Raw genomic sequence first — 26,706 nt, 5'->3', positions numbered from 1 at the left:
GCCATAAACATTATGAAATAGAATTGGATGCCAGGAGCAGCCCTTGGGATTAGGGCATCTCAATAGGGGGTACAGGAGAGAGGGATTAGAAATTGATGGAGACACACAGATGCAACTGTGTGTATTCAAAGAGCGCTACTGCTACCTAGTGACAAGAGATAAGATAGACAGTGCTATACATTTTTGAGCAGGTGTGCAAGGATGTAATCACTTGCATGATACACACTCATGGAATTATACAAAAACACACACACGAAAAATACAAATATTCATGCACACACCTTACCACTCCCAGCCAATAATGCATCTTATTGACAAATAACTGTAGGTGTAGAGTACCCTCTAGTGGACATGAGGTAAAGTGGTACAGGTCCACACACAGCTACAGAAGCCAGAAAAATCACACAGCATTACTGCTGACATTCGGTTAAATCCAAAGTGCACTCAGTGTGTAAAAGTTGCCCTTTCTGTAGGCTACTGCCACGGAAATAAATCTGAATGCATTCTACAAACATCCCTCACCGCCACTTTCTTGATGGCCCCCCCATGTGACTGTCTGGACATTGTGTCAGAATTCATTTGTATAATTGACTATTCACATATTTTAACTCTTATCATAATCAATCAAAAGCACTCCGAAAAGATTTTACAAATGCCACTGAAGGGAGGCTAACTCTGTGTTTAAGCAATAGCAACATTATGTTCCAACTAAGCTTGGGCCGATATACCTTCCCTCAAAAATACCCTGGTATACCGCAATACCTTTTAGCGGATTCAAACTAGTAGCAAATCTACGGCTCACCATCGTTACCAGACCAAAGGTCTGAATTAAGACCTACATTTACATTTATGGCATTAAGCAGACGCCCTTATCCAAAGCGACTTACAGCAAATACATTTGTCTAAGTAAGTGAATCATCTATCCACCAGTCATCAAAAGTAATCTATGCTATGACCAGGGGCTATTGGCAGTCACAATGCTAGAAGAAGGAAGAATTACTTTTCTTTATTTTTTATTATTATTATTAATTTTAATTTATTTACAGTAGAGAAACTTGTACGGGGGGATAGTGGGGATGAAGAGGTCTTTAGGAGGGACAGTTAAGATGTAGCCTGAAGAGATGGGTCTTCAATCTACGGCAGAAGATGGGTAGTGACTCTGCGGTCCTGACAGTAATGGGAAGCTCGTTCCACCAGCGGGGTGCCAGAACAGTGAAAAGCCATGACCAAGTAGTGCGACTGCTGCATCCACATAAAGGTGCCGGTGCCAGGCGGCCAGTCGAGGTGGAAGAGCGGCGTGATCAGGCAGGGGTTTGGGGGCGGACCATTGCTTGAAAGTAGGGAGGGGCTGTTCAACTTTGCCACCTGGTAGGCGAGAAATCTGATGCAAGCTGCTACCGGGAGCCAGTGAAGGGTGCGAAGGAGGGAGGTTACATGGTAGAATTTGGGGAGATTGAACACCAGATGGGCGGCAGCATTCTGGATGAGCTGCAGAGGCCTGATGGCGGAGGCGGGGAGCCCGGCCAAGAGAGACCTCTTTCACCCCTTGCCCTCAGACAAGAGTTATTGATCATGCCTTACAGTAGCTTACAGTCTAGTGTATTTACTATATGCCTATAAAAACCAAACTTTAAAAAAAAAAATGAACAGGTTACTTGGTGGAAGGGCTAGGCTAGGCATCATTTCAGAGATATTAGCAATGATTAGCAGCTTAATCTAGTTTTGAAAGCTCTTTCTGAGCATCGTCAGCACGGTTGCTCCAAAAAGGGTTACTCCTTGAAAGAAATCAGGCAAAATAAATCCATCTTGGGTTTTTGCAACTTAAATTAATTCTGTTCAATAAGTCAAGGTATCAGGTAGCATTTGCAATGGATGTTTTTTGTCCTTGCGTCACACCACATTTTACGCTATTAAACAGCCAATGCTAAATTTCTCAGTAATATTTTTAACAGACAACTTGCTTTAGGTATATTTGCAATGAAAACACCCTGCAGCTCAAGTTAACACAATACACAAACCAGCTTCTCTGGCCTCTCAATAAACTTACATTTATGCAATGGCCTTAGTGCCCTAATAAATGTTGCCCTTTCACTAAAAAACAGGAGAGGAACACAACAGAATAATATTGAGTATGAGAGGCGAAAAAGAGAGGGAGAGAGAGAGGAGAGATACACACACTGTATCGAGAAAGAGAGAGAAATATGAAAGGATAGACTGACCATGACTTGGGTTCTCCAAAGTGTAGGTAGTTGATGCTGTAGAGGTCCATGTCCTCCGTGTGCCAGGCAAAGGTGGTCTTCCACATGCCAAAGTACAGGTAGGGTGTGTTCACCCCCTCGATCACGATGCCACACTCCTGCTCCACCATGTCCAGCAGGGTGTTCAGGTGCCCAATGTTCCACTCTGTAATATCCTGGTAAAACAAAACACAGAAGTGACCAAATATTTTGCATTTCCCAAAGAAGAGATGTCATCACATACAAACTAGTTTGTAACATTGATTCTCAGCTAGGCTATTCTTTTGGAATTACTGAGTAAATAGTCATGAGGGACCACACTTCTCACTGCAGTTCTTATGGGCATGTTCACACTCTCACCACCAGATGGCACCTTGGTCACACATGATGAAGACTATATTGAAAGAGGTCCAGAAGCTGTCATTCTGTTAGACATCCCTTATCAAGTTATGATGTACTGTCGTGGTGGCTTTAGTTAGCTCAGAGCACATAAAGAATACCTGACCATATCCATAAGTAGGGCTGCGAGTGTGCAGAATGGCACTCTTTGAAAATGAAGTCAACAAACAACAAGTTGTCATGTTCTGTCAAATATACTGTTGATCAAGGGCCTAAACAGAAAGTGTGATTCCTTCCCTCCTTAAATCTGCTAACCCCTAACCTAGTGCCTAACCCTAAATTAAGAGACTCTAGGTAATTCACTTCCTCATCAATTTAGACAACATAGGCAGTTTTCACTTTGCAGCACGGCTATATAATGGGGACCCAGTGTCACATTTCTGAGAAGTGAAACTTTGTGGTAAGGAATTCAACCAAATGGCACAGTACTTATACTTACACTTATTTCAATGCATCCCATAGAAACCAAACATAACTATTAGGTAATACTGCAATCATACAACTTTATGACTTGGCATCGCTATGCTTACGTGTCCTTGGTTGACTTACTGTGTCGTAGAGGGAGCCACTGATGTCTGCACCATATATGGGCGAAACAAAGGTGAGGTTCTTCCAGTACTTCCTTTCCAGATCATCAAAGTCCTTGTGGCGAGGAGTACAGTACCTGGGCAGACAGACACAATTGAGTGTGAAGACAGGCTCCAATTACCATGAGCAAAAAAGTTAGCTAAGTCAGCCATCTTAAACGTAATATTTCTAATAGACGCGATTAGAAGTTCTGGTTAAAATAATAAGGTATCCAAATCCATCGATGAGCACAAGTGCAAGAAATGTGTGTGTGTGTGTTATATATAAGCCTGTAAATTAATCTATTCATAACTGTGATTGTCTGAACAGTTAGGCCTAATGATTGAGTTATTATCTTAACAGCTAATTGTTTCTCCTGCACAGCACTCTAGCGTTGTTGAAATTAAACTACGTTATTGGGCCGTGTGAGAGCTTACTTCTTGCTGTTGGCCAGTTTGCGATATTCCCCCACAGTCATAGACTTCTTTTGGATGTTGTACTGGGTGAAGAGACCCGACTGGCCCGTCACCACCTGCATGATGGGAGCAGGGATCACCATCTCCTCAATGGTATCATACGACCGACGCGGCTTCCACTCCTTAGGGGGAATCACCTGGAGGGAGAGAGGGGAGACAGTTAACAAGAGAGTGAAAATAAAAGACAATGAAAGGGAGAGTGAGAGAGAGGGGAGGAGCAAGAGGGAGGGGGGCAGTGAGAGAGAGAAAGCGAAAGGGTGTCACAGGTACAGAGTAAAAGGAAGAGAGAGAGAGAGTGAGACAGGGAAGGAGGGAGAGGTAAAGAGGCAGAGGGAAATATGTGGTTAATGCATGACAGATGTGGAGAGTGAGGTGTGTGGACTCATTTGTCAGAGGGATACATAGATACATTCATAAGCTTAGGCCATACCCATCTAAACCCCAGGGTTTTTCCTGCATAGAGAATTTTTGGGCAGTCTAAATGTTTTTACCTGCCCACCTAAGGAAAATGGCCAAAATTGCACAATAATAATACTTAATAACCATATTCACTCCATAGACACATGTTCATGCAATGCGGTTACACAACCAGCAGGGGGAGATTGGCGGTAGAGTGCCGAGGTGGAGTATCTGCAGCGGTAGTATTAGAAGAAACAGAAGAGCACTGAGACACAACTGTGATGGTGTTGGGTAATGAGGGCATACCTGTTAGTTGCAGTGGACAATATGAACGCTACAAATTAAAAACATAGGTTGATTTGGAGGTGTGCATATAACTTTTTTTTTCTAGTGTTCATATTTGTTTTTTTACAGATTGATCACGGACAATTTGTGGCAAGATTCAACTTTTTTTAAGCAAAAGAGCGAAACCTGATGGAGACGATGCAGAGTAGCCTACAAAGCACACACAGCCACCACATTTAATAAGAATCATTTACCAGTTGTATGTATATTTGTAATTAACATATGTTAAATGCAATGCAAGTGATATTGAATGTGGCACCATTAAATCACTGTAGTTAGCAGCAAGTTAGGGTTAAGCAGCAGCAAACACACAGCCTCTGGAGGCGATAGACAGAGCCATGGAGGGTTAGCAGAGAGACAGCTGCAGCCATCAGAAGAACAGCAGTCTGAGGCAAATGAGACACCCCAAGGGGCATGCTGGACCCCCAAAACAAATAAAAGTGTATTCATCATATGCACAGGATTCAGCTGTAAACTTACAATGAAATGCTTAATACAAGCTACCTCTCAACAGTGCAGTGAAATACAGGGATAGGAATAAAATAAATTAGTCAATATAAAAGTGTGTGAACATTAAACAACAGAAAAAACTCTTGTACTGTTATACAGAACTTAGGCTAGGTCAGTTCTAAACAACAATATGTAGGTCTACCTTTGCCAGGCCTGCTCGATGAGCTCCTTGAGTTTCGATGTAGGCGATGTATTTGGCAAAGTCCTTGAACTCCTCCATAGTGGGCCGGAAGGTCATGATTTTACAGCTTGGGTTCATGATTGGAGCCGGAGCCGGAGCTGGGGAAGGAGTCGGGGCAGGGGCAGGAGCCAGAGTTGGAGCCAGAGTTGGATCCAGGGCAGGAGCTGGGGCTAGGTCTGGATCCAGGACTGGAGCTGGAGGTAGGGCCTGGTCAGGAGGGGTGTCCAGCGACATGGTAGCAGGGCTGAAGGCTTGGGAGAGAGCGAGAGGGAGAGATAGATGGAGTGTAATCTAAAAGCAGGCCATAGTCAGATCTGAGCAGATCTTTTTTAGAGTTCTTTTGATGCTCAATTAGTCACCATCATACTACTTATACTGTTTGAGAACATCAAGCTTATCAAACAGGACACTTGGCCTGAAATGTTTGAAAACAAGTGGAGGATAAGCCTGCAGCTCATTCAGTATTTCACACAGAGCTAGCTCTCAGGAGTCAAATAATTCACCTTTCAGCTACACCTGGTGGCATACATATATAGTTTTTGGGGTGATTCAGCTTTACTATGGTGATGCATTTTGTGATTAGTTCTCTTGGTGACTTTTGAATGCTTGCAAAATAACAGGAGAGCCATTGGTGTGCAGCTAGCTCTGGTCCAGAGCAGAAAGGTAGCTCTGGACCAGGGCTCGTGTGCCGCTAGACTATTTGTTTATTACGCACTCACGCATCTGAATCAAGTAGTCTTGGCCAAGACTGAAGACCATGATGATTACCATATCAGTACAAGTAGCGGATCGTTTCAAAGAGATGTCTTACTGCTGGACTGAAACAACCTGCGCCTGCAGCTCTCAATGACCGGAGTTGAGGTCCAATAATAGTAAGAGTGCTCTTTGAGGTGATTTATCATAATTAGATTTATTGATATTGACCTCGACAGAAATTATAATAGGTCTCTTTGAGATTATATGCAAATACAATAAATAGTTTAGAAAGTCGATGCATGACGTAAGATTAGAGGAGTTGAATGAAGTATTTATACCGTAATGAAAAAGTCTATGATTTATACACTGGTGGTGTGCACTTTTGTGAACCAGGAAGCACTGCATGAGCAAGAAGAGGCAGGTAGTCGCAGCTTTCCATCAAAAACAAAGACAGATCAGCGGAGCTAGCTAGATTGATTTTACTAACATGCATAGTACACAAGGCAAATACCTGCTCGCAAGTAGCTGATATAGACTCCTCAGAGGTAGTTAGCTCGGATAAACCAAAAGCATGAGGCTCAGCACTGCAAACTAGCTACATGCTAAGACTTGCTAGCTATCTGCCTAGCTCGCTACTAACTTAACTAGCAGATGAAATATCTTGCATCAAATTCAGTCACACAAACAGCGTTTGCAGAGCAATGTCTAACCAGCCCCCCCAAAAATGACGACAATCATTTCATTTTAGGTATTCATCTGTGAATTTGACAACTAGCTAGGCTAGCCTGCTAGCTACCCCCTCCCACCCCCATTTCTTGAATAATAAGTCAACAAAACACCCGACGACGCAGCCACCATAGCTAGCTATCTGTAGCTACGATAACTACAACTGATAAACCACCTCGGAATTTAACCCGTGTGGCTACGTGCCATTGAGCCAAAAATGTAACAAATCATTACCTCGTGGTGCTGTAAGTTATGTCTCTTTCTTTCTTTGTTTGTGTCGATGTATCTCGTTTTGTAAAATCCACACGATCAATTATCTTTAAGCACAGCTAGCTAGGTTGCAAACGGGGGTGCACGGCCTTACGCCCACTTCCAGAACTTCGGCTTTGTGATTGGACAGAACACATGTTTGTAGCCATCCACTGGCAACCTTCTCAATATTTATTTGGTTCGTCTCGATAAAAGACGGACAAATGAGCCAATAAGACAAGCTGCGGTACGTGCACGTAGCCACGACAGCTTTATCTTCAGGTCATGAGGGGGTTAAAAACCCTTCATCAAAGACATCATTGCTTGTCTCTTTACTGTATCAGTGATGTTTAAAAACACGGGGTTTGCTTATGTTGTAGACTCTTTGGTTAGACATGAGCAAATACACACTTCAAAAGCATCCAACAAGATTGTCAGGCCTACAGTCATCATGTGAAAAGGGACCATAGCCTTTAAACGACTTTAATGTGTATAAAATGAAAGACATATGATTCTTTCAAATGGGAGGACAAAATACATTTGCTTTTATTTATAGTTATAACAGATGAAAATAGCCACACCGAAATGGAAACAAGACATTCTGCATTTTTGCCTCACATCATTTGATTTCAAATCCAAATAGCTGTAGAGCCAATTCACCCAAAATGTCCAAATGCATTTTGGCTAAATTAGGCAGAGCTTGTGCTACCACACTTTGAAAGAGATAAGACAACTATGTAAAATACTTTACGTCATCAATAACCATTTAAGCGCTAGTTTCCCTGAGGAAACAGCACACATATGCTCAAAATATATACCCAAATAAGCCCCTGGAAAAAGTGCATCTTTTACAGCAAATAAATTGCAAATAGTATATATTTTGAAATTTTTATTTTATAAAAGGTTGAAGATTTACTGGAAAATGTTGCACTTAGAACATGTGCAAGCAAGAAGTAATAGTTCTAAAACTACATATCAAACAACTAAAAACAAGTGCTAAAAATATACAATTTCAGAAAATATACATTTCCAGTCTATGCAAATCTTTGTAAATATTTTAGGTATTACTAACATCCGCAGCCACTGGCAATCATTTAGCAATGCAGCTGTAAAACCGAACAAGCAGAAAACCAGGATTGGAAAAAATCTTAAATATTTTCAAAATTTAATGGAACTGCCAAAACCGTAACTGTGAATACCTTTTAAGGGCTGAATCAACTTGAAATCCACAGGGTTAACTCAAATGTTCACAAAATATAAATGAATGATTTACATTAAAGTAGAATTATGTATGCCAATATCAAGCTAGGCTTCAACCAAGCGCTAGGCATCTTTAGATTTATTCAGACCCATCAGATGGAACCCCTATGCATATATTGAGTTATGGTGAACACAGGAATAATTAATTCTACACAAATTGGAACAATATCAAGTCACCAATTGTTCTAGATTAATTCAAGGTGAAACTTTTACTCCTATCAAATTCTGAAAATATTTTGTGTTCAGCAACTCCATAAGATTACACGTAAAATCAACAATATAAAAAAGGTGTAAAAAAACCCAAAAACATTGAAAGAGCATTACTGGAATGTTAATTCAAAACCATACTAAAACACCCACCATCCCTAAGCACTTCCTATACAAACATTTTAAAATAAACGGTGCTCTGCAGGGGTCAATATCAAATCCATAACACCTCAGCAATAGCAAACTATAGCCATTTACTCAAGATTTCAGTGTGCCGTTGTGTGTATGTAGCAACATGCTTGAAACTGCTTCACTCAAGCAGGGACCACATGTAAAGTATGCATTCAAGTGATGGCAGGTAAACTAAGCTCTCAATACACACATGACCATGCCCTGTACATGAGAGTATTTCATCAAATGTAGTAGGTAACTCATTTGTGCTGAGTTTCAGATATACACAATATTAAAACACCCTGATAAAGGTCTGTTGACCGAAACGTTGGTATCTTTCTCACAAATGTGAAGTAGCAAGAATGCCAATGTGCTTTAAGTCCTTTTCTACATTTATTCATTCACTCTGAGCACCTGGCGCAAACCGAGGTGTACAAACTTTTCTCAAAACAATAGTAACCTCTGCAACAGAAATACATTAGCTACACTATTGTATGTAAAGGAAACAGAAAATAACCTTAAAAATGGACAGTGTGGGCACTTACCAATTCTATCTGGGAGTGTCCTTTTTGTTCTTGTGCAATTAAACGTAACCTTTTTCTGCACCAACAAAGGATACTGCAACGTTTGCATGCCATAGTCACCTTAAGCAATACTGAGTGCTTGAAGGGATTAGATGCATGTATTGATTCAAGTTAAAATGCATTGCGAACAGAAGAATGTTACGGTTACAGATACATTTGATCAAGGCAGTTTCATTACATCAACTACAGTTCATGACAAATGGGACCAGAGTTGAGCAGGGTGGCATTTCAGTCACCAAACAGGCTGATTAAGTTTTACATTTGTTAAATATATTAAGAAATTGATTCTTTTTGCCTCTGTACTGAAGTTATAAATTGCCCTCATAGTTCATGTTGCCCCCTTGTGGGTCAAGCAGCCGGAACAAGTTATCACCGTCCACTGTGGTATCCGGGGAAGAACTGGTTGAGAAGGGCTTGGAGGGGTTTGTTGACACTCATCGAGTTGTTTTTGCCCAGATCATGCCTGCAGGCTGGGCAAGTGTACACTTCTGCCTTGAAAGACCGATGAAGGCATTCCTGCAATAAAGCAACAGTTCACCTTTCAGTACCTTTCTTCTTCTCCAAAAAGTCCAAATCTAACTGAAAGACCAGCAAAGAAGTTCAACTCACCCTGCAGACATTATGTTGGCACTCCGTAGTAACTGGTTGATAGGCCACTTCTTGGCAGCATACACACAAGAAGACTTCTTCAACTTTGTTCAAGAATCTCTGTAGAACACAAGTCACTGTTAAGTTTCCAAACCCAAAACGAGTGAGTAGACTGATCACTAAAACAGAAAAACAAATATGGGTCTCCCAACATTCAAGCAACCCATCAATTGCTATGATTATAGATCCATGGTGTAAAGCATCTCTTACCGGTCCAAGTGCCAGAGACTCCATGGCTTCATCCCACACTTTCTTGTTGGACTCATCATCCTTGATCAGCGCTTTCTGCTCTCTGGTGAGTTTGTATGCCTCCACCTTCATCTTCTTGGGAGTGCCCTTGGCTGGCGAGGGCTTCTCCTCAGCTTCTGCTACAATAGACCACCACAGAGGTTTATAAGGTGTTAAGAGACACAGGAACATGACTTGTATTACCCATCCACTCCTGAGAGAGTAATAAAAGGCATTATCCCCAGTTTGTAATTCTCAGACATTCTAAGTTTAAGATTTAGCCATTCAACATATGCAAGTGATGGCTTTTAGATTTAATTCTGGAGAAATAGATGCTAAATGTCACTCACCTCCAGTCTGCGATTTTCTCTTTCTCTTGCCTTTGGTGGGTGTTTCAGTCACTTCCTCTTCATTCTTATTCTCTTTTTCCTTCTCCTTGGCAGCCTGGGCCTCCAGATAACCCTCAGGATACTGATAAGACAATTACATTTTTATAAAAGATTTATAAAAAAAAAAAAAAAAAAAAAAAAAAGCATATTGAACAGCAAAAGGAACCAAACAACAATTCCCCCTCTTCCCTCTTTACCTGCATGGTGAGACCTAATTTCTTGATTCGCTCCTTGCCATCCCGAGTCCATGGCGCTGGCTCATCATCATCCCGCTTTAGCATATACCTCCAGACCAGGAAGCCAGACTTGCCCTTCTCTGGCCAGTACTTCACCACCTGTTAGAAAGAACGGGAGCGATATTATTAGTCGAATTGAAACTGCTAGATAGGACCGGACACAAAAAGATCAATTCTCAGGTGTGATCCTCTGACGTTCATATTCAACAAGGCCCATACGTCTCTTCACACCTTGTAGATGCCGTCGTATCTGTTTCCGTCCTCAGGGCTGTACTTGCTGTGTTTGCGGCCCTTTGAGCTGCGCACCACCCTGACCGGCTTTCCTGCCTTCCAGTGTTTTGCCTCTGCTCCATCTTTATCATTTACTGCGGCGTTGCAGTTCAGAGCCAGAGCCCTGGGCCACACAAAAGAAAATTAGATTCAAAGCAGACAATAACATGGTGGATTGCAGTAAAGGTGGTTTTACAAATATAATTATGTAGAGTTAGTGCCATCATTGATGCAGACTTGCTTGGTTTTGCTCACGTACCTGTTCATGTTGGTGAGTTTCTGATCACAGGATTGCTCAGCTGTTCTCTTGTTCCCTGAGAGATCTCGACCCCCAGAGCCAGTGTAGGTGAACTCATTGCCATCATCCTGGAAGAAACCGGAAAAGGTAACATGAACATGCTTATGGTAATGATAAGGAGGCCATTGAACATGTCAGACTGCCCTTCCAATAATAATCCATTTCATTTTGTATAGCACTTTCCATAATGTTCAAAGAAACTTTAACTTAAAACATTCATGTATTTGTAGTTTCATTTGCCTGTACTTCATGGATGTCTGCAGAGTACAACACATTGACCAAACATATGTCCAACATACCACATCATCCTCATAGCCCCCTGCCAGCACTAAGGAGTAAGCTCCGTCATTGCTCCTCCCATGGATCCCTGCAACATGTGGCCTGTGTACACCAGACTCACTGACCTGTCCAAACAAGGAATACAAAATGTCAAGAGAGACAATTACCACATTTATGGTCCTCAGTTGTTTAAACACAACTTCCACATCACAAAACACAAAGTTTACAAATTACTAAATCAGATAAGTATTTCCCCGTCCATCTGTTGAAAATAATTCTGGGTCGTCACTGACCTGCACTCTGAACTTCCACGGAGTTCCAACTGGGACACCAGGGATAGGGCCGTGGTGGTTTGATGGGACGATGGTGCACTGCTTGGTGCGACCAACGCAGGCCATTCCCTGTGGTCAGGAGAAATCAATTTAAGAATAGAAACTTGCAGAACCAAAAATCAATTATCAAATGTGGGACTGCTAGTGTCAGGACTAGGTGTTGCTTCTTGACAGGGCCTTACTTTTCCCCAGTCCCTCTGGCTGGATGAGCTCGCGGAGGCCATCTTGGATTTCTTCTTGCTTTCCTTTAGTTTCTCTCCAGCCAACACCACCTCACTGACATCATTGCGGCAATCCGGACAATACCTGGAGGGATAAAATAAATGTACAGATTAGACCACAAGCATGCAACAATAACAAGAGCAAAGGACAGCCAAAATACCGGTAACAACCCTGGGCAGAACAGTCCAATTAATTTTGGAAGTAAACCATGAAATACCTCATGTCAAAATCATTAATTGTGAAATGGCTCAAACAAAATGGGACTCAACCCATTGCCATGATAAACTTCATCACACAACCAACTCAACAGACTGCAAGCCCAGACACCATACCCCTAGCCTCGTCTGTAGCTCCTAATACTGACCAGTCCTCATCATCCGGAATGGTGGTGAGCGGCGGGTTGAGGCAGTAGATGTGGAAGGCCATGTCACACTCATCACACAGCAGCTGCTTGTCTGGGTCCTGCTTCACCCCACACACATGGCAGTTACACAAGCGGCAGTTCTTCTTGGGGTTGTCCTTGCAGTGCTTACACTCTGGTCCGTTTGACCCTTAAATCAGAGAAAATACATTCAGCCCTAGCAATTTCAAAGATGAAAATGTGCAACCGAACTCCTGTTGTAAAAGGCATTCTGTAAGTTCACAGACTATCACTGCAACTCAAAAGTTAATTCCAGATGGACAGTATTAAAGGCAAATGCCATCAGTAGTTTCATTAACTCATTTGGCAAAAATACATTCCCGAACAGAAGTGAGATTTGTTCCAGCCAGGGAAACCTGTGTAACTCCAACCAAGTAGTTTCATCAAACCAACATCACAGCTTGAGACTTTCCACTTTAGGAGGAAGTTTTGAGATTTGAAACTTTCCACCAAAATGATTGTATACATTTACACTAAAAATGTTATTTTCAGAGAAATCATAAAACAGCATGGGTAAGCACAAGGCATGACATCACTGGAGTAAGCCTTGAAAGCTGCCCTCCGCAGGTGGGAAATGTCTGGCCCACCACTTTGTTAAAGCAAAAAGCATGATGTTGCAGCTTGTACAAGTAAAACAGTGTTGCTACAGCAACTGCCCTTAAACAATTAGTTCAGAGGCAGAATCTTAGAAAAGTTGGAGGTGACAGCAGCACGTGTTGTTTACACATCTTTCGGTCTGCAGAGCAGCAATGATTATAATGCACTCAGATAACCTTATACACCACTATTTGCCCAACATTTTAGCTATAAATCTAAACTTTTCAGGGTTGTCGTGTTACGCGATACTGTCTCCCCGGTTACTTTTACTGCACGCAATGGCAGAACTTCCACATCGTTTACCCGGAATGGTGGGCCTACCTATTTCCACTTGCGGAGGGCAGCTTTAAAAATAAATGTACTCTGTGTGATATCACTCACACACATCAGTCAAACAAATGCATATTACAGGCTGTCACAATCTCTAAAAGGGTTAACGAAAGCCTCACAAATATAGAACTTAAGTGCAATATGTAACATTCAAGCTTTCTAATGGTTGTAATGACTACGTTCCTAAAATGCCCACAAAATTGGCATAACATGCAAAACCTCTTGCTTACAGCGCGATCATAACATCAAGGTAATCAAGTTTAGTCAGTAGTCACGCAAGTTGTCAGTTTGGTAGTCACAGTTACCTGAGGTAGTTTAGCGACAGTGACTGGTTGGGGATGGCTTCCTCTTAAAAAGCTAACAAACATTGTTGGCAGCACTTGAAAATCATGTTAACATAACTCCGGTCTTCCACTGAGCCGAGTCAGTCGACCGTCAATATGTCAACAGTGAATAGCGAGAGATTGGGTTGGGCTCGAGGCACACTAAATATGAGAGGGGTCCGTCTGCAGCTTTATGACCTCAATCTGCCCCTGCTGGTGCTGTGAGGTGCGATGGGGAGAGCACATCCGAGCTGAACACTAGTCAAAACTTACACTTGGAAGTGTATGCTGCTTTAAGCCCCTCTTGTGTAAAGTTGTGATCACTAATGGGTTGATTTCTACAAACAAAATTAAGACCAGCTACTATTACTCCATTGTTTTTGGTTATAGGAGACTTAGATAATGTATAGTTTAAAATCATGTTTTTATGCTGCTTTCGTGGAATGTCAAACCTTCAGCATGGCAGATGTGTCATAGAAATCAGGTACTGTTAAACATGTTTGCAGGTCCTGCATGCAGAAACCAGACAGTGCTTTTAAATATCCACATCAAGACATTTCTCAAATTAAATCCATAAATCACAAATTCTGAACTTTGAAAGCCATATTTTCACATTTAGTGGACAATGGATGAATCTACTGTCTACTGCCTCACAAAATCAAACTACTCAAACCTACTTTTCAATGGACTGTCAGATGCAGCTCCAGATCCGTCCAAAGCACCAGGCTCCTCGATTTTGTAAATTTCAGTCAAGAACATGATCTGACAATCATTCAGGGAGTCACCAGCATCCCTGAAATAAACACAAGCTCTTAGCTTAACCTACTAAATCAAATAAATGATCTAAACCAATATCAAGAAGACACTGACCACACCTTTAACACAATAAAATGTTAGGCATCTATAACACATGGAGAGGGAGTTACCCGAGCAGAATCTTGGCGTAGACCTCATGCATTGTGCGCGTCTCCCGCTTTCTCTGGATCTGGGCATCGTACCAGTAGCCTCGCTCCTTTGGCTCATCGGGGTTGTAGTTAACCATGACCACCATGCCCTGCTCCAGCTGATGCCATTGGTAGACAGTGCGGGCGCGTGGGCGCACATCCTTTGCCTGCAGCGGCACCACCCCATTCTCTGGGTAGCTGGAAAAAACACATAAGACTCAGTATTTGGTGTTTGAATGCTGAAGCACTGTCTACTGATGCAGTGAGTGCATACGTCACCATTCATTTCAATGTTCTTCTGGTTCTTACGCACTTGCAAGCAAACCAATAGAAGTGCACCTTTGTGGGAGGGCAAGGTTGCCAGGCAGAAACGTTTGTATTTTGCGTACATAATAGGATGACACCACTGTAAAACTTCAAGCAGTGTTTGGTAGCTCATAGTGTGGTACTAAACTAAATAGCAATAAGTTCCCCTTTGATGTTTGCCATCGCACATTACACAATTTTCTATGCATATGGGCAGACAACTTGAACAATTAGCAGTGTGGAATAATGTGTCTGTATTAGTTATAGGCCTACTTAGACTGAGTTTGTATCTTTCAATCAACATCTTGCAAAACACATTTCTAGCCGTAGTCTGTACATCAGCTAAACAAACTATGAAAAATATGAGAAAATCCTCACTCTTCATATTTGACATGGTAACGAATATCTTCTTCTCCAGGTTTGGCTTCGGAGCCCTGCTCCTCCTTAGGCGTCTTTGTGACATTTACAATCTGAGCCTCAAACCATGCACCCATGTTCAAGTCTCTGGCATCAACAAACTCATTTATCTAAAAAAAAATATATATATATTATTATTTAAGAGGCTGTTAATGACAACCTTGCAATATTGTGCAACTGAAGACTATTGGATTCATCATTAAAAAAATTAACACTTTTATAATTCACTTTAAACTAATAAACTTGAAACAATAGTCACATTCAACACTACAGTATATTTTTCAGCTCTTCAACATAATGATTGTACATAAATACAGTTAATATTCTGCTTATGGGGATGCTACCAGAGCCGACCTTGTAAAAGCCAAATCCTGGGTCGATGAGGTCTGGTGTGTCAGTTTGGGCTGAGGTACCAGCTGCCTGCCCCTCTGCCTCGCCGTGGGTTGAGCTCTTGTCGGACTCACTCTGTGCTGAGCCACAGCCAGAGTCAGAGTCAGAGAGCTCTGCCTCTTTGTCCTTGCTTTTGAGGACAGCAGCAGGGGGCGGGGCCTGCCTAACAAGCAGCTGCACTATGTCATTTAGGCCCACGTTGTAGTCGAAGATGGTGTGGCCATCCTCCATCTATGACCAGAGACAGGACAAAGACTTTAGTAAGGACTTATGAGACACTATAGCACTTTGACTGTAATAAATGCATCTACCTCACCTGCTTGCCCCGGTAAAAGAGTCTCTGCAGCTCTGGCTCAACCTTGAAGAGCTCTGTGATCTTGAGGCGCAACTCATCCACCTTGGTGAGTTTGGACAGGGAGTCAATCCGATGTGTCTCCTTGCCATCCATGGTGCGCACTTGAATCCACATTGTAGCTGCCCTGTGTAAAGGGAGCCAAACTATAAGTTAACAGAACAGGGATGGACCCAACCAGAATTATTTTTTTAAAGCACAAGTAGCGTATTTTTAATTTTCTCTATTAGAGGGGGGGTCAATCATAAGTCACTGAATAATGAGTTCCGTAAAAAATATAAATTTCATCACAGCAGTGCTTGCAAATCCAGAGGTACACAACCAAATGCTGATTTTAATACAGTGCGGGAAACTGAGTTAAGCCACTCCTTCCCCTTTAAAGGTCTAACTGCGACCCCATCCGGGCGCGAAAAGGCGCTAAACAATGTGGCTGGCAAATTAGTCAAGCGCTCTGTACGGACATATTTAAAACTAGCCATGTTGAAACTAGAGTTTTACAGAACGTAATTACCGAGATCTTGACATCCTGTGCATTTACTATACATGTGGGTTTTATGCTCAGCTGGGAAGCTGTTAGCACACAGTACTAGCGAGGTCTCCTCGGGTCAGCTCAGCTGGTGTGCAGGGAGGGTGTACAAACATTGTAGTTTGACAGTGCATTTTTGCTTAAAACTGGATCACGGTGAAAACTTTCGATGTGTAGCCAGCTAACCATATTAGTATAGAAGTATCATACTAAGAGGTAGGTAGGTAAAACTCATAACGTCGCTCAAGCTGTGATTTGTCGGGAACGCCTAGTACTGGCTAAAAATGACAGGTCGCTGTGCCCGACAATTTACTTGTTCTACGCGCGCTATTTGTTTTACTTGCATGATTGATTTAACTAATCAAATTTAATAGCTGAAAGTGATAATTTACCGAGCTACTTTGCATGTGCGTAAAAGGCATCAGCTAGCTATCTTGCTAGAAAGTTAGAAGTGGCTCTCCTGCTAGGTTGCTATGTCGCGCTAGCAGCAGCCACATCACCCTGTATAATCGACATTGACAGAACACCACGCTACATTAGCTAGCTAGCTAACGTCGTTAGCCAATAACTTGGATATCTTGCAAAAACATCTCAAAACGACAATGACTTGGCTGCCTAGTTAGCAGTTTACCTTACCGACGACAACATTTACCTAGCAAGGATCCTAGTGAAGAAGCAGATTGAATATTCCTGATTCACTCTAGAATGAGGTACTCACTTTGCCAAGTTTTACCCTGCAAGCTAAACTTAGTTTCAAGAACCCAAACTTCAGAAAGTGCAAATGTTACCGTACCTGTTTATTGTCCAAATGCAAACAATAAAATCACGTTTGATAAACCGTCAAACGCACTCCGTAAACAACTTCTTTATATAATTTAGCAACACGAGCTACTCCTCTGTGTTTAGGGTCGGGACTGAATGATTCTTCAATAGTTTGTTTCCCCGCCTGCACAAAACTATTCCTCTCGCTATTGGATATTACTGCTTCAAATCTTATCTCTGATAGGCTGCTAACCCTATCCATCAAAATAGTGACCGGAACTTAGCCTCAGCGCGCGAAACTATGGTCTCGCTTCCGAGAATTTGGCGCGAGATTATGTAAATACAGACCACATCTCCAGAGCCAAAAACGGATCTGTTGTCCCTCAAGTTCCATTTTATAACCACTTTGTAACAAGTGCCACACAGTCAATGCTGTCACATCTTATTTAAAATTATGTTTTGTTTCTTAAAAAGAACACATACGCTACGCTTTGCTCAGCATCAGGCACAAATTGGAGAGGTGTCCACAGTCATGTGCTGCTAGCGCGTGATGTTGTTGTACAGCAAGTCTCGTTCAGTTTGGCGGGAGAATGTCTTGCCAAATGTGAACAAAGTAACACTGACAGTATATACACAGAGATGATCAATGTGGGGAAATGTGAGAGTGCATCATCCCATGTGTGTCCATTGTTCTTCTAACCACTTGGTTTCCTGACTCCTATCCCAACATTTCTACAACTTCAGTCTTACGACACGGCAGGCTATTGTGTTGAATCTGTCATTCGTAAATACTGTATTTTATGTCAGGTGAGTAACTTATGTTGATGCCAGGTAGTCCTTTTGGTGGTCATTGGCCACAAAGTTCACATGGTACAAATGGGTTTTCGGTGTTCAAGTCATGATAGTTGAAACATTGGTGAAGTGCGCAAATGTATACTGATTATCTCCACCCCATAAATGCCATGCTGCGGAGTGTAGAAGTTCAGTTATTATTCATCTATTCAATTAATTACAATATAGGTGCTGCCAAAAGCATCAATGAATGAAATAAATGAACACAATCCATTTTTTTTAAATGAACATAATCCGAGATTATTGTCACTGATTAAGTGGTTTGAGGTAATTGTTAAATAATAACTGGCAAATCTGTCATTGTTAAAGTGAGGGACATTGAGCAAAAGGTTTTACATAGTTGAAATTATTCGCATCTCTCGTTTCATAACGAAATATGTAGTCCAAGCAATTTCAATTGAATGCATTTACCTCCACCTGGTGGACAATACATTTACTCTATCCATCCTGGATATAAAGTGAAAGTTTAGCAAATATTATGAAATAATATGAAAAATGTATGGAGTGCATATGGTCAGTATACACTTGCATACTTCACCAATGTTTCAGCTATCATGATGTGAACACAGTGGCTGACACCGTATATTTTCTAGTTTGTCTGAGTTCATGCAGGATGATATTTTTTGAATGGCATCCCACCTCATTACCTGAATTTCAGGGGGATTTTGTTCTGTATTTTTTTATTTAAAAAAACCCCATCAGTGTCATTCAGTAACTGTAACAACATTTTTACATTATTGATATTGTTAATATTAGAATATAGTATGTTTGTTTGATAATCGTTTATATAGGATGCATTTTTTTTTTCTCAAAAGCTTAGGGACAAGTGCTCTAAAATAACATAAAGTAAAGCATCTAGCTACTGACATTTTGATGCTTTGATTGTTTCAGTCCCAATTAAAATAAATCAATAAATCATTTTAGTGTACAGCTAATGGTAGATGTGTGTGTGTGTGCAGGCTATCAGGTGTAGGGATAAGACTCTGGTGCAGTGGAGGGGGAGCATTGGCAACTTCCTGGAACCACACAGCGCTCAGAGCCTAGTGAGGCTGTCCGGATGCGGCAGGCAAAGACATCCAGGAAATCCCTCTGTTGCTGCATTATGGCCTGGGAAAGTAGTCCAGGCAGGGCGTGCATGCTGATGAGGATGGAGTCCAGTTTGTCCTCCAGAGTGCCTATCCGCTTGTCCAGCTCCTCGCTGCGGTGCTGGAGATCCCACACCAGGTCATACATCATACTCTGAGTCTGTGGAAAATGAGAGCATTAAACACATATGATCAGTGTCAACACATGAATGAAAAACATTATCCATATGTAAAATGTGGGCATGCTGATGGTGATACAAGTGTGTACACACCTTGGCTAGATCAACAAGTGTGTTAGCCTGGTCAGTGAGCTTCCTCTGCTCCATTTTGACTCTTCGTAGTCTGTGTGGGAGTTAGTTAGTCGGAGGAAGGAAACATAAGTGAAATAATGATCTGTGCAGCTTGTTGAACAGAGAGTATGCAGTGGAAGTGTAGACTTCAAAGAAATAAGTATACTGTAAATACAATCACACTCCTACGGCACACATGTTACAGGTTAGAGCCTAAGAAAACATCAGTCAACATAAAATTCATAATTTTTTAAATAACTAGATATTTGGGATAAGAATGATGCATAATTAAATATATATTATATTTCAATGTTTTTAATATAATTTTATTTGTACATTTTCAGATTTAATTAGATATTAAGACATCATTCCTATTTTTCAATTAACTCTTTTGATAATGCTTATTGTAATCCACTTACTGGTGGATAGCTTGCAGAAATTTACGCTGATGTTTGCGCACCCTGGCATGGTCAATCTTCTTGACCAGCTTGGTATGTTTGTAGATGAGCCATGTCTCCCTGAGAACATTAGCAGCAGTGTTTTTCACCTATAGAGACATTTTAGAATATGCAGAAATATTATAGTACTGTAAATGCCTGTTTTAATAATAATATACACTTTGAAATAGTTTTTTGGTGACCACTCACCCGTTTATAGAGCTGTGTGTCCATCATGAAGTTGTGAACATGTTTTTCAGCTCTGGTCAATTCAGACTTCCTAGCAACCACAGCAACCACTAGGGCAGTGCAGCCAGCTCCCTGGGGAGAAAAGATAAAGTGGTGGATCTCTGAGACATCTAATGAGTTACTTTGCCATCTTGTCTGTCTGTCTCTCCATAAGAAAACTTACCATGATTCCTGTCAGCAGACACACACCCTTGCCACAATAAGTATGAGGTACCATGTCTCCATAACCAATGGAGAGAAAAGTTATGGAGATAAGCCACATTGCTCCAAGGAAGTTACTGGTCACTTCCTGTGTGTCGTGATACCTGATGAAACAAAAATAAGAAAATTCAAAAGCAGCATATGAAAACATGTAGGCTTTTTGGTGGTCATTGGCCACAAAGTTCACAGTTCACAGCTTTTTGCATTTTCAAAAAGCTTTTCACTACCATTTAACAATGCTGACAGGAACTTTACTTGGTGTTGTACAGAACGGTTATAATCTAACTTAAAGGTTTGCCTCAGTGGAAATAAATACAGGAGAAGTGATGGAGGGTACATGTTTGATCTGTACCTCTCACACACGCGGACCGTCCACGCTGCAATGATCCAACAGGAGACGCTGAAGACCAACAGCACAGTGCCAGGGCAGATGGTCATGAGGGTCTTCATGACGAAGCGAGTGTTGAAGTTGATCTTGTTTAGGGCGCCGATGCTCCTCGAGGAGGCGTCGGTGAAGAGCTTGCTGTGGAGCAGCATGACACGTCCAATAAGGTAGAGGCGCATGAACATGGGGATGGAGAGGATGATGTCCACATCTGCGTTTGCCACCGAGGGTGTGTAGGTGAAGGCCAGCCGTGCCGTCCAGGTGAAGACATACTGGCCCGGGATTGGGTGGATGGAACAGACTAGGAGCTCCAGCATGACAAAGAAGATCCGCTTATAGGTCATGGCTATCCGCCAATCATCTGCTGCATTGTCCACCATAAAGAGCTGTGCACATGCAAGGGGAGGAAGGAGACCACAGAGATTTAGTCAAAAGGGAAAATAATGTTATTATACAATTAGCTTTCCAATGCATGTCTTACACATCTGTTACACATTGTTGTGACACTTACCTGGATTTCCCGTGCATGGTACATCACAATTAGTCCGAGTAATATAGCAGTGGAGAGGCTGATAAGGCATTTCATTGCAAATGAATATGAGGATTCCTGGAGGGAACACAGACCATGAGGACCATAAGAAACCATAATAAATCTCCCAGTTAGAACAGGCCTTGTACCTAACATTGCCCTATGCCTTGCTTAACTGTAGACTCCTATTATTTGCATTATATTTTGGGGTAATCATCAGCAGAACTAGTTCAAATACATGTTATATACTTCAAAATACTTCATATATTTTGCTGGTACAATGGATCAAATGGTGAAGTCCCAAAAGTGCAAGCAAAATCAATCACACCTCAAATACTTTCAAGTATGTATTTGACCCAAATCAGATCCACAGCAACAGATACATTTCTTACCTTAGTGTAAACTTCCCAGGAGAGTTCCGTCTCAGTCACCATGACGATGATCCCAAACATCCCAGAGATCAAGGCATAGTCACTCAACTGTTTACGCTTCCCGTAGAGCACCCTACGCTGGCTCAATCTATAGCCGATGTCCTTGGTCTTCTTCTGTGGTGCATCACCTCCCTCCCTGGTCAGGCTCTCACTGTTGGCCTTACTAGAGTCCTCACTAATGCCTTTGGAGAACACCTCTTCCAAGCCAGAGCTGTGAAGAGCCTGGAGGGAGCGTCTGTCAAGGCTATCTAGAGGTCTGACAACATTCCCATTGTATGTACCACTGCTCATGATTGTGTCAGGAAGTGGGTGACTGTTCTTGGGGAGGGAAGGCTTAGATCCAGTGTGCCCCAGTTCTTTAGGATGAGGGTTTATCTGTGAACAAGAAACAGAATGACAATTGACAACACACTTTCCTGATTTTCCTCTGAATCCTGCAGTTTGTAGATAGATCTCTACGACTCCTCTTGACAAGGTCACATTCAGTGATCAACAGGAACTATACCAAGCATAAAATGAAGAAAACACCAAACACCTCCGTCTTTAAAAATCATGATTACAATGCAACCCAAGTGTGGGAACTTTTTATAGCCTTGGAAGGAACATACTCTGCTTTGACTAATGCTGTTGGCCTACACCTACTGTAGGGTGAACATACATATAGGAATCTAAATTCTACCTGCTTCTCTCCATGTCTGTGCCATTTCTCTTTGAAGTGATGGTTCTGCACCAGCCACCGGTGGCTACTGGAAGAGGAGTGAACACTAGTTTTGTTGCTAGCAGCTGCAGATGATTTCCCAACTTGTGGGCTGCTGCTGGTTGGGTAATCAGAGCACTGGTGAGATTCTTGGGCAAAACATTGATTATTGCTACCAGACATCTTGCAGTTCTTGCCACAACAATGTTGCCAGTGTGGATCTTGCTGTAGATGTGATGGTGGTTGATTCCCACAAAGTTCTTCGCATTCATTGGAACAGTAGTTAGATAAACTACTACCTAACATCCACTGATGTTCAGTTTGTAATGGAGGTTGGTGCTGGTTTTGAGATTGAGACAAAAGCAGGTGCTGCCTTACTTCAGTGGACTCAGTGGAATTCAGGGGTATATTGAGGGAATGTTCTGGGTTTTCCATTGTTGTGACAGGGGGTAGGTTATGGTCTTTGAGCTTTAAATGATTATAGAGTTGCTGCTTGTGATGTTCCTTTCGCCCATCTTCTATTCTACATTGGGATAGGAAGCTATCCTGTCGGTAATTAGCTTTCTCTTTCAAGTGATCTTGATTTGGTTTCTGCAAGAAAAAGTGAGATGTCGATGACACTTGAGAGTTCTGAGGGTAGGTGTGTGTATGCTGCAGAGAGGAAGGGTTTCCCTTCTTGCAGAAACTGGAGAAGCAGTACCTACAGAAGCCCTGCTTTGATCGTGGCTGAAAACTAGAGGCTTCTGAGTCCTGGTGTGTATTCAGAGATTGACAACCAAGGTTGCGATCCTGGTTGGGCTGTCCAGTAGTGGTCCCATGCCATTCTGCTGGTAGTGAGCAACCTCGCTGCAATTCAAGAGAACTGCCAACTTGGTTACAAAACCGCAGAAGATCTTGATTACTCAGCTGTGATAGTGTTGTGCATCGAGTTTTCATTGGGGAAATACTTGGTAGAGTGATCCCATTTGTGGTTGCCTGTGGAGGGGCAGTTGCAACACAGTCTGTGCTTTGTTCCCATGTTGGTGTTTGGGGCTGGAGGGCAATTCCAGAGTAGCGATATCGCATGACCTCAGGGATTTTGTCAGGAAGTGACTGCTCTCCCAAGTTGCAATGATCAGGGTCTCTGTCATGGCAACCATCACCTGTTGAATCAAGACGGTGCGTTGCATTTGTAGGTTTTACCAAGACCAGTCTCATGATGTCACTGGAGTGGCAAGGAACAACTTTAAGAGAAACCTTTTAGACTTTTTGAGAGATCTTTATAACACCAACACATTACTGAAATCCTCATTAAGTTTGAGGGAATCCATACTGAAATGTTTCCTTTTTCAAATCAATTGATTATCAACTGATTTGTTCTCTAACATGGAGATCCAATTGTATCTTTCCAAGTTATTCAGGTTGCTGTGTTGATATTCATGTGTTATTTCTTATGGTCATCCAGGTAACAGTGTGTTCACATGAGAAAATCTGTAAGACAGCAAAGATAACATTACATAATAACATGTGTCTGTTCAATCATTTTGTAATACCTTGACAATGAATCAGAGGCCAAGTCCAGTACAACTTTCCGGAAGAAGCTATAATCATGTTGAATACCTGAATCATAGGCAAGTCTCATTCATTCTGTACAAATGTGTTTTTGCAGTGACCTGTGTTGAAATTATTCTGAATGGATGACAAAAGTGAGACTGTGAAGCCCCTGTCAAAACCAGATGAGCTCTCCTGATGTAATTTCATTAACAGGGAAATCAGCGGGGCTGCTAAGGAGGGCTTGCATTAATTTAACAAACCCAAATCTCTAACCCACCAGTACTGTTGCACCTATGTCGGCTATAGTCATTTTTGTATCAAGGGTTTATTGACAAATGTGGAGTTGCAAGTATCCAGAAAATCAATGGCACAGATTTTTCTCTGCACAAAATCAATTAAAAGTATTTCTTCAAACTCCACCTAACTGTGAAATAAATACAAGAGCAGAACTAGATCAAAGCCTTATACTTATTATTGTGTATCTAATGTGAACCATTATCGGACCCACTATTTTCTTATCACACAAATTGTTCGTTTAGCATAATCTATTCTACATTTTTAAAATCTAAATATTTTTTTCTCTGCTCAGTCAACCAAAACAAGTGAAACATTGAGAAGGTCACAACCTGTGATTCTTACCTTAAGTCTTTCAAAAAAATATCTCTCCCCTTCCTGCAAAACAACTTAGAGGTGATCTTGGCCAGTTGCAGAGCACTGTTAAGAGTAGCTTGTGAAGTGGGTTCCAGACAGCAGACTGGCTCCTCCTGTTGCTCACACTTGACAGATGTAGGGGTGCTTTCCTTTGAAAGTAATTATTATTCAAACTGAAGAAAGGGCAGCTGCTAGCCTTGTTAAGGGCTGCCATGCAAATGGAATAAGGACAAAGCAACAGGTCGGTGCTGGATACAGAAAAGCATGTGACATCGGATCTAAGAGATAAGGAGCACATCACACATACATGAGACTCAAAGTGTGCCCATAAATAGGAGACCGAATTGTTGGCTGCAGGGAGGGGAGGGAAATGGCCGCTTTCAATGCAGAATGGTAAATTAGGGGTCAGAGAAACTTGTCATTGACGCTCTGTAGTTCAAAGGCCTACACAGAGCCTCTTATCTTTCCGCCACAAGGGCGGACCAAACAAAGTACCTTTTATTTCTGCACTTGAATTAGTCGAGTAAAATATAGTGATGCATCTAAAAAGATCTAGGACATACTGGACAACTGTGACTTCTCAATGTAGACCTTGTTTCTAACACAAAAAAGCCACTAAAGAGTGGGGTTTCCATCCAATGGTAACAGTTTACTAAAAACGTTGCAAAATTGTGTAGTGTATGCTCAGCTTTAGGTCTACAATGTAAGTAAAGGTTAGCCTCTGGCTCTGTACTGTGGTTGAGACATTTGAATATGTTCATCAACAGAATAGTCATGTTTGGTATAACTACAAAGCTTGTGTAATTGTATGCGTCATGCACATATTTTATGGATGAAGATGGATCAAAACTGTATTGATGTAAATGACCATACATGAGAGTCTAGCATAATGAGAGGTCATGTCTATTGTGTTGACTATTGTATTGTTTCAGGAAGAATATTATTCTTTCTTTATCATTTAGGTCATACTGTATGTTTACCTCGGGGGGGGGGGGGGGGAATTAAGACTAACCAGGCTACAGTATATGGACATTCTCAAGGTTTCATTTGAACTTTCAAGAAGCAAGTGAACTAAACTATTCATGTTTATTATACTGTTGTCTCGCCCTTTCAAACTAGTGGCGAGCAAAGTTACAAAGACTGCTGTGTGCTTGGTCAGCAAGCTAGTGTTTGAATGTTGCTGTGCTGTAAAAAACCTTTGTAGAGGAGGGCACCATAGGCCACAAGCCAAATAAGTAATTTCAAAGCTCCATCAAAGCAATTGTGTTATGAAATGAAGGTAAAGCCATCTTTTACTGAATTCACAACTGGCCTCATTGTAAAAGCACAATCTTCATCAAGGTCTATTGTTATTATTTCACTATTAGGATATAGAAATATTCCAAAAGTATAGTTTTTAGTATTTTAGTATTTTAAAAATGTAGGTATGACAGTTAAACAAATAAAAGGTCAGTGGCTTTAAAAGTACAATATGGTACTGTAGATGCAATTTATTGGTTGTTCTTTGTGTTACAACTTTCATTAAAACGGAAAGGAACACTACCTATGCAAATGTGTTTAGACTTATCATACTCTTCGGTAACCAAATTTCTTATTGACCTGTACAGCATTGGTGTTTATAAAGGTGTACAGTATTGTAGCAGAATAAAAGGCATGGCTGCCACCATACTGAACCTAATAACACACCAAAGTCTGATTCCACCTTATGAATAGAAAATGTATATTACCCAGTCCAGTCATTCAAATGTATCAGAATGTGAAGGTAATCTGAACGGTGTGAAATTAAATTCACCCAGTTTCTCAGAGCTGGGACCCAAGTGTGGACGCAAACATGGGTGTTGTGATGAACCAAAATGTTCACTGTCCTCTCTCTTTATCTTCTTCTGATAACAACGCAGCTGAAAATGACCCTTCAACTTAACAATATTAAGGCATGCAAACGGCTGTAAGTCTATTGTGTGGTGACTGCATATCAAACAGCAATTAATCTAAATACCTATTTGAAAACGTAATACATTATTGTGATGTTGATTGGTAACAGTTTATGGTACTGGAGTAGAAAAACGTATCTGCAGCTAGAAAAACACAA

The 26,706-nt window shown here is 41.5% G+C and overlaps 3 protein-coding genes across 5 annotated transcripts in view; all 3 read right to left on the bottom strand.

The window, feature by feature from the left end:
• kdm4b (lysine (K)-specific demethylase 4B) overlaps positions 1–6,874 on the bottom strand; it is a 43,169-nt gene extending 36,295 nt beyond the window's left edge. For both annotated transcript variants that reach the window (XM_083671946.1, XM_083671947.1), the window contains exons 1-5: positions 6,771–6,874; positions 5,076–5,365; positions 3,641–3,816; positions 3,186–3,300; positions 2,220–2,413 (exon numbers count right to left, since the gene is read on the bottom strand). In XM_083671946.1, the coding sequence (XP_083528072.1) occupies positions 2,220–2,413; positions 3,186–3,300; positions 3,641–3,816; positions 5,076–5,348 (758 nt within the window). In that variant the 5' untranslated portion in view covers positions 5,349–5,365; positions 6,771–6,874. The remainder of the gene's footprint in view (positions 1–2,219; positions 2,414–3,185; positions 3,301–3,640; positions 3,817–5,075; positions 5,366–6,770) is intronic.
• Positions 6,875–7,313: 439 nt separating this feature from the next.
• uhrf1 (ubiquitin-like with PHD and ring finger domains 1) lies at positions 7,314–17,423 on the bottom strand. 2 transcript variants are annotated; one of them, XM_083671904.1, is made up of 17 exons: positions 17,309–17,423; positions 15,954–16,116; positions 15,602–15,868; positions 15,209–15,357; positions 14,507–14,722; positions 14,258–14,373; positions 12,274–12,460; positions 11,870–11,993; positions 11,649–11,756; positions 11,376–11,480; positions 11,038–11,144; positions 10,740–10,902; positions 10,470–10,607; positions 10,234–10,354; positions 9,866–10,023; positions 9,617–9,715; positions 7,314–9,523 (listed from the first exon to the last, which is right to left on the bottom strand). In XM_083671904.1, exons 2-17 carry the CDS (start codon positions 16,104–16,106, stop codon positions 9,377–9,379), a joined length of 2,358 nt encoding a protein of 785 aa, XP_083528030.1. In that variant the 5' UTR covers positions 16,107–16,116; positions 17,309–17,423; the 3' UTR covers positions 7,314–9,376. The 2 variants fall into 2 exon arrangements, with proteins under 2 accessions (XP_083528030.1, XP_083528031.1); XM_083671905.1 differs by having other exon boundaries at positions 9,866–10,020.
• A 1,669-nt stretch (positions 17,424–19,092) lies between these two features.
• On the bottom strand, positions 19,093–23,630 carry kcnn1b (potassium intermediate/small conductance calcium-activated channel, subfamily N, member 1b; the record flags this gene model as incomplete). The annotated part of the gene is made up of 9 exons (XM_083671627.1): positions 19,093–19,374; positions 19,487–19,556; positions 19,924–20,051; positions 20,152–20,262; positions 20,354–20,495; positions 20,744–21,162; positions 21,288–21,383; positions 21,698–22,111; positions 23,409–23,630. The coding sequence occupies 9 exons, from the start codon at positions 23,628–23,630 to the stop codon at positions 19,093–19,095; spliced, it is 1,884 nt and encodes a 627-aa protein (XP_083527753.1).
• Positions 23,631–26,706: the final 3,076 nt, after the last annotated feature.

The sequence above is a fragment of the Argentina silus genome, assembly GCF_951799395.1.
Source record: "Argentina silus genome assembly, chromosome: 6".
NCBI lineage: Eukaryota > Metazoa > Chordata > Actinopteri > Argentiniformes > Argentinidae > Argentina > Argentina silus.
The sequence above is the reverse complement of the archived record's forward strand: the minus strand, read 5'-3'. Positions and strand labels throughout refer to the sequence as shown.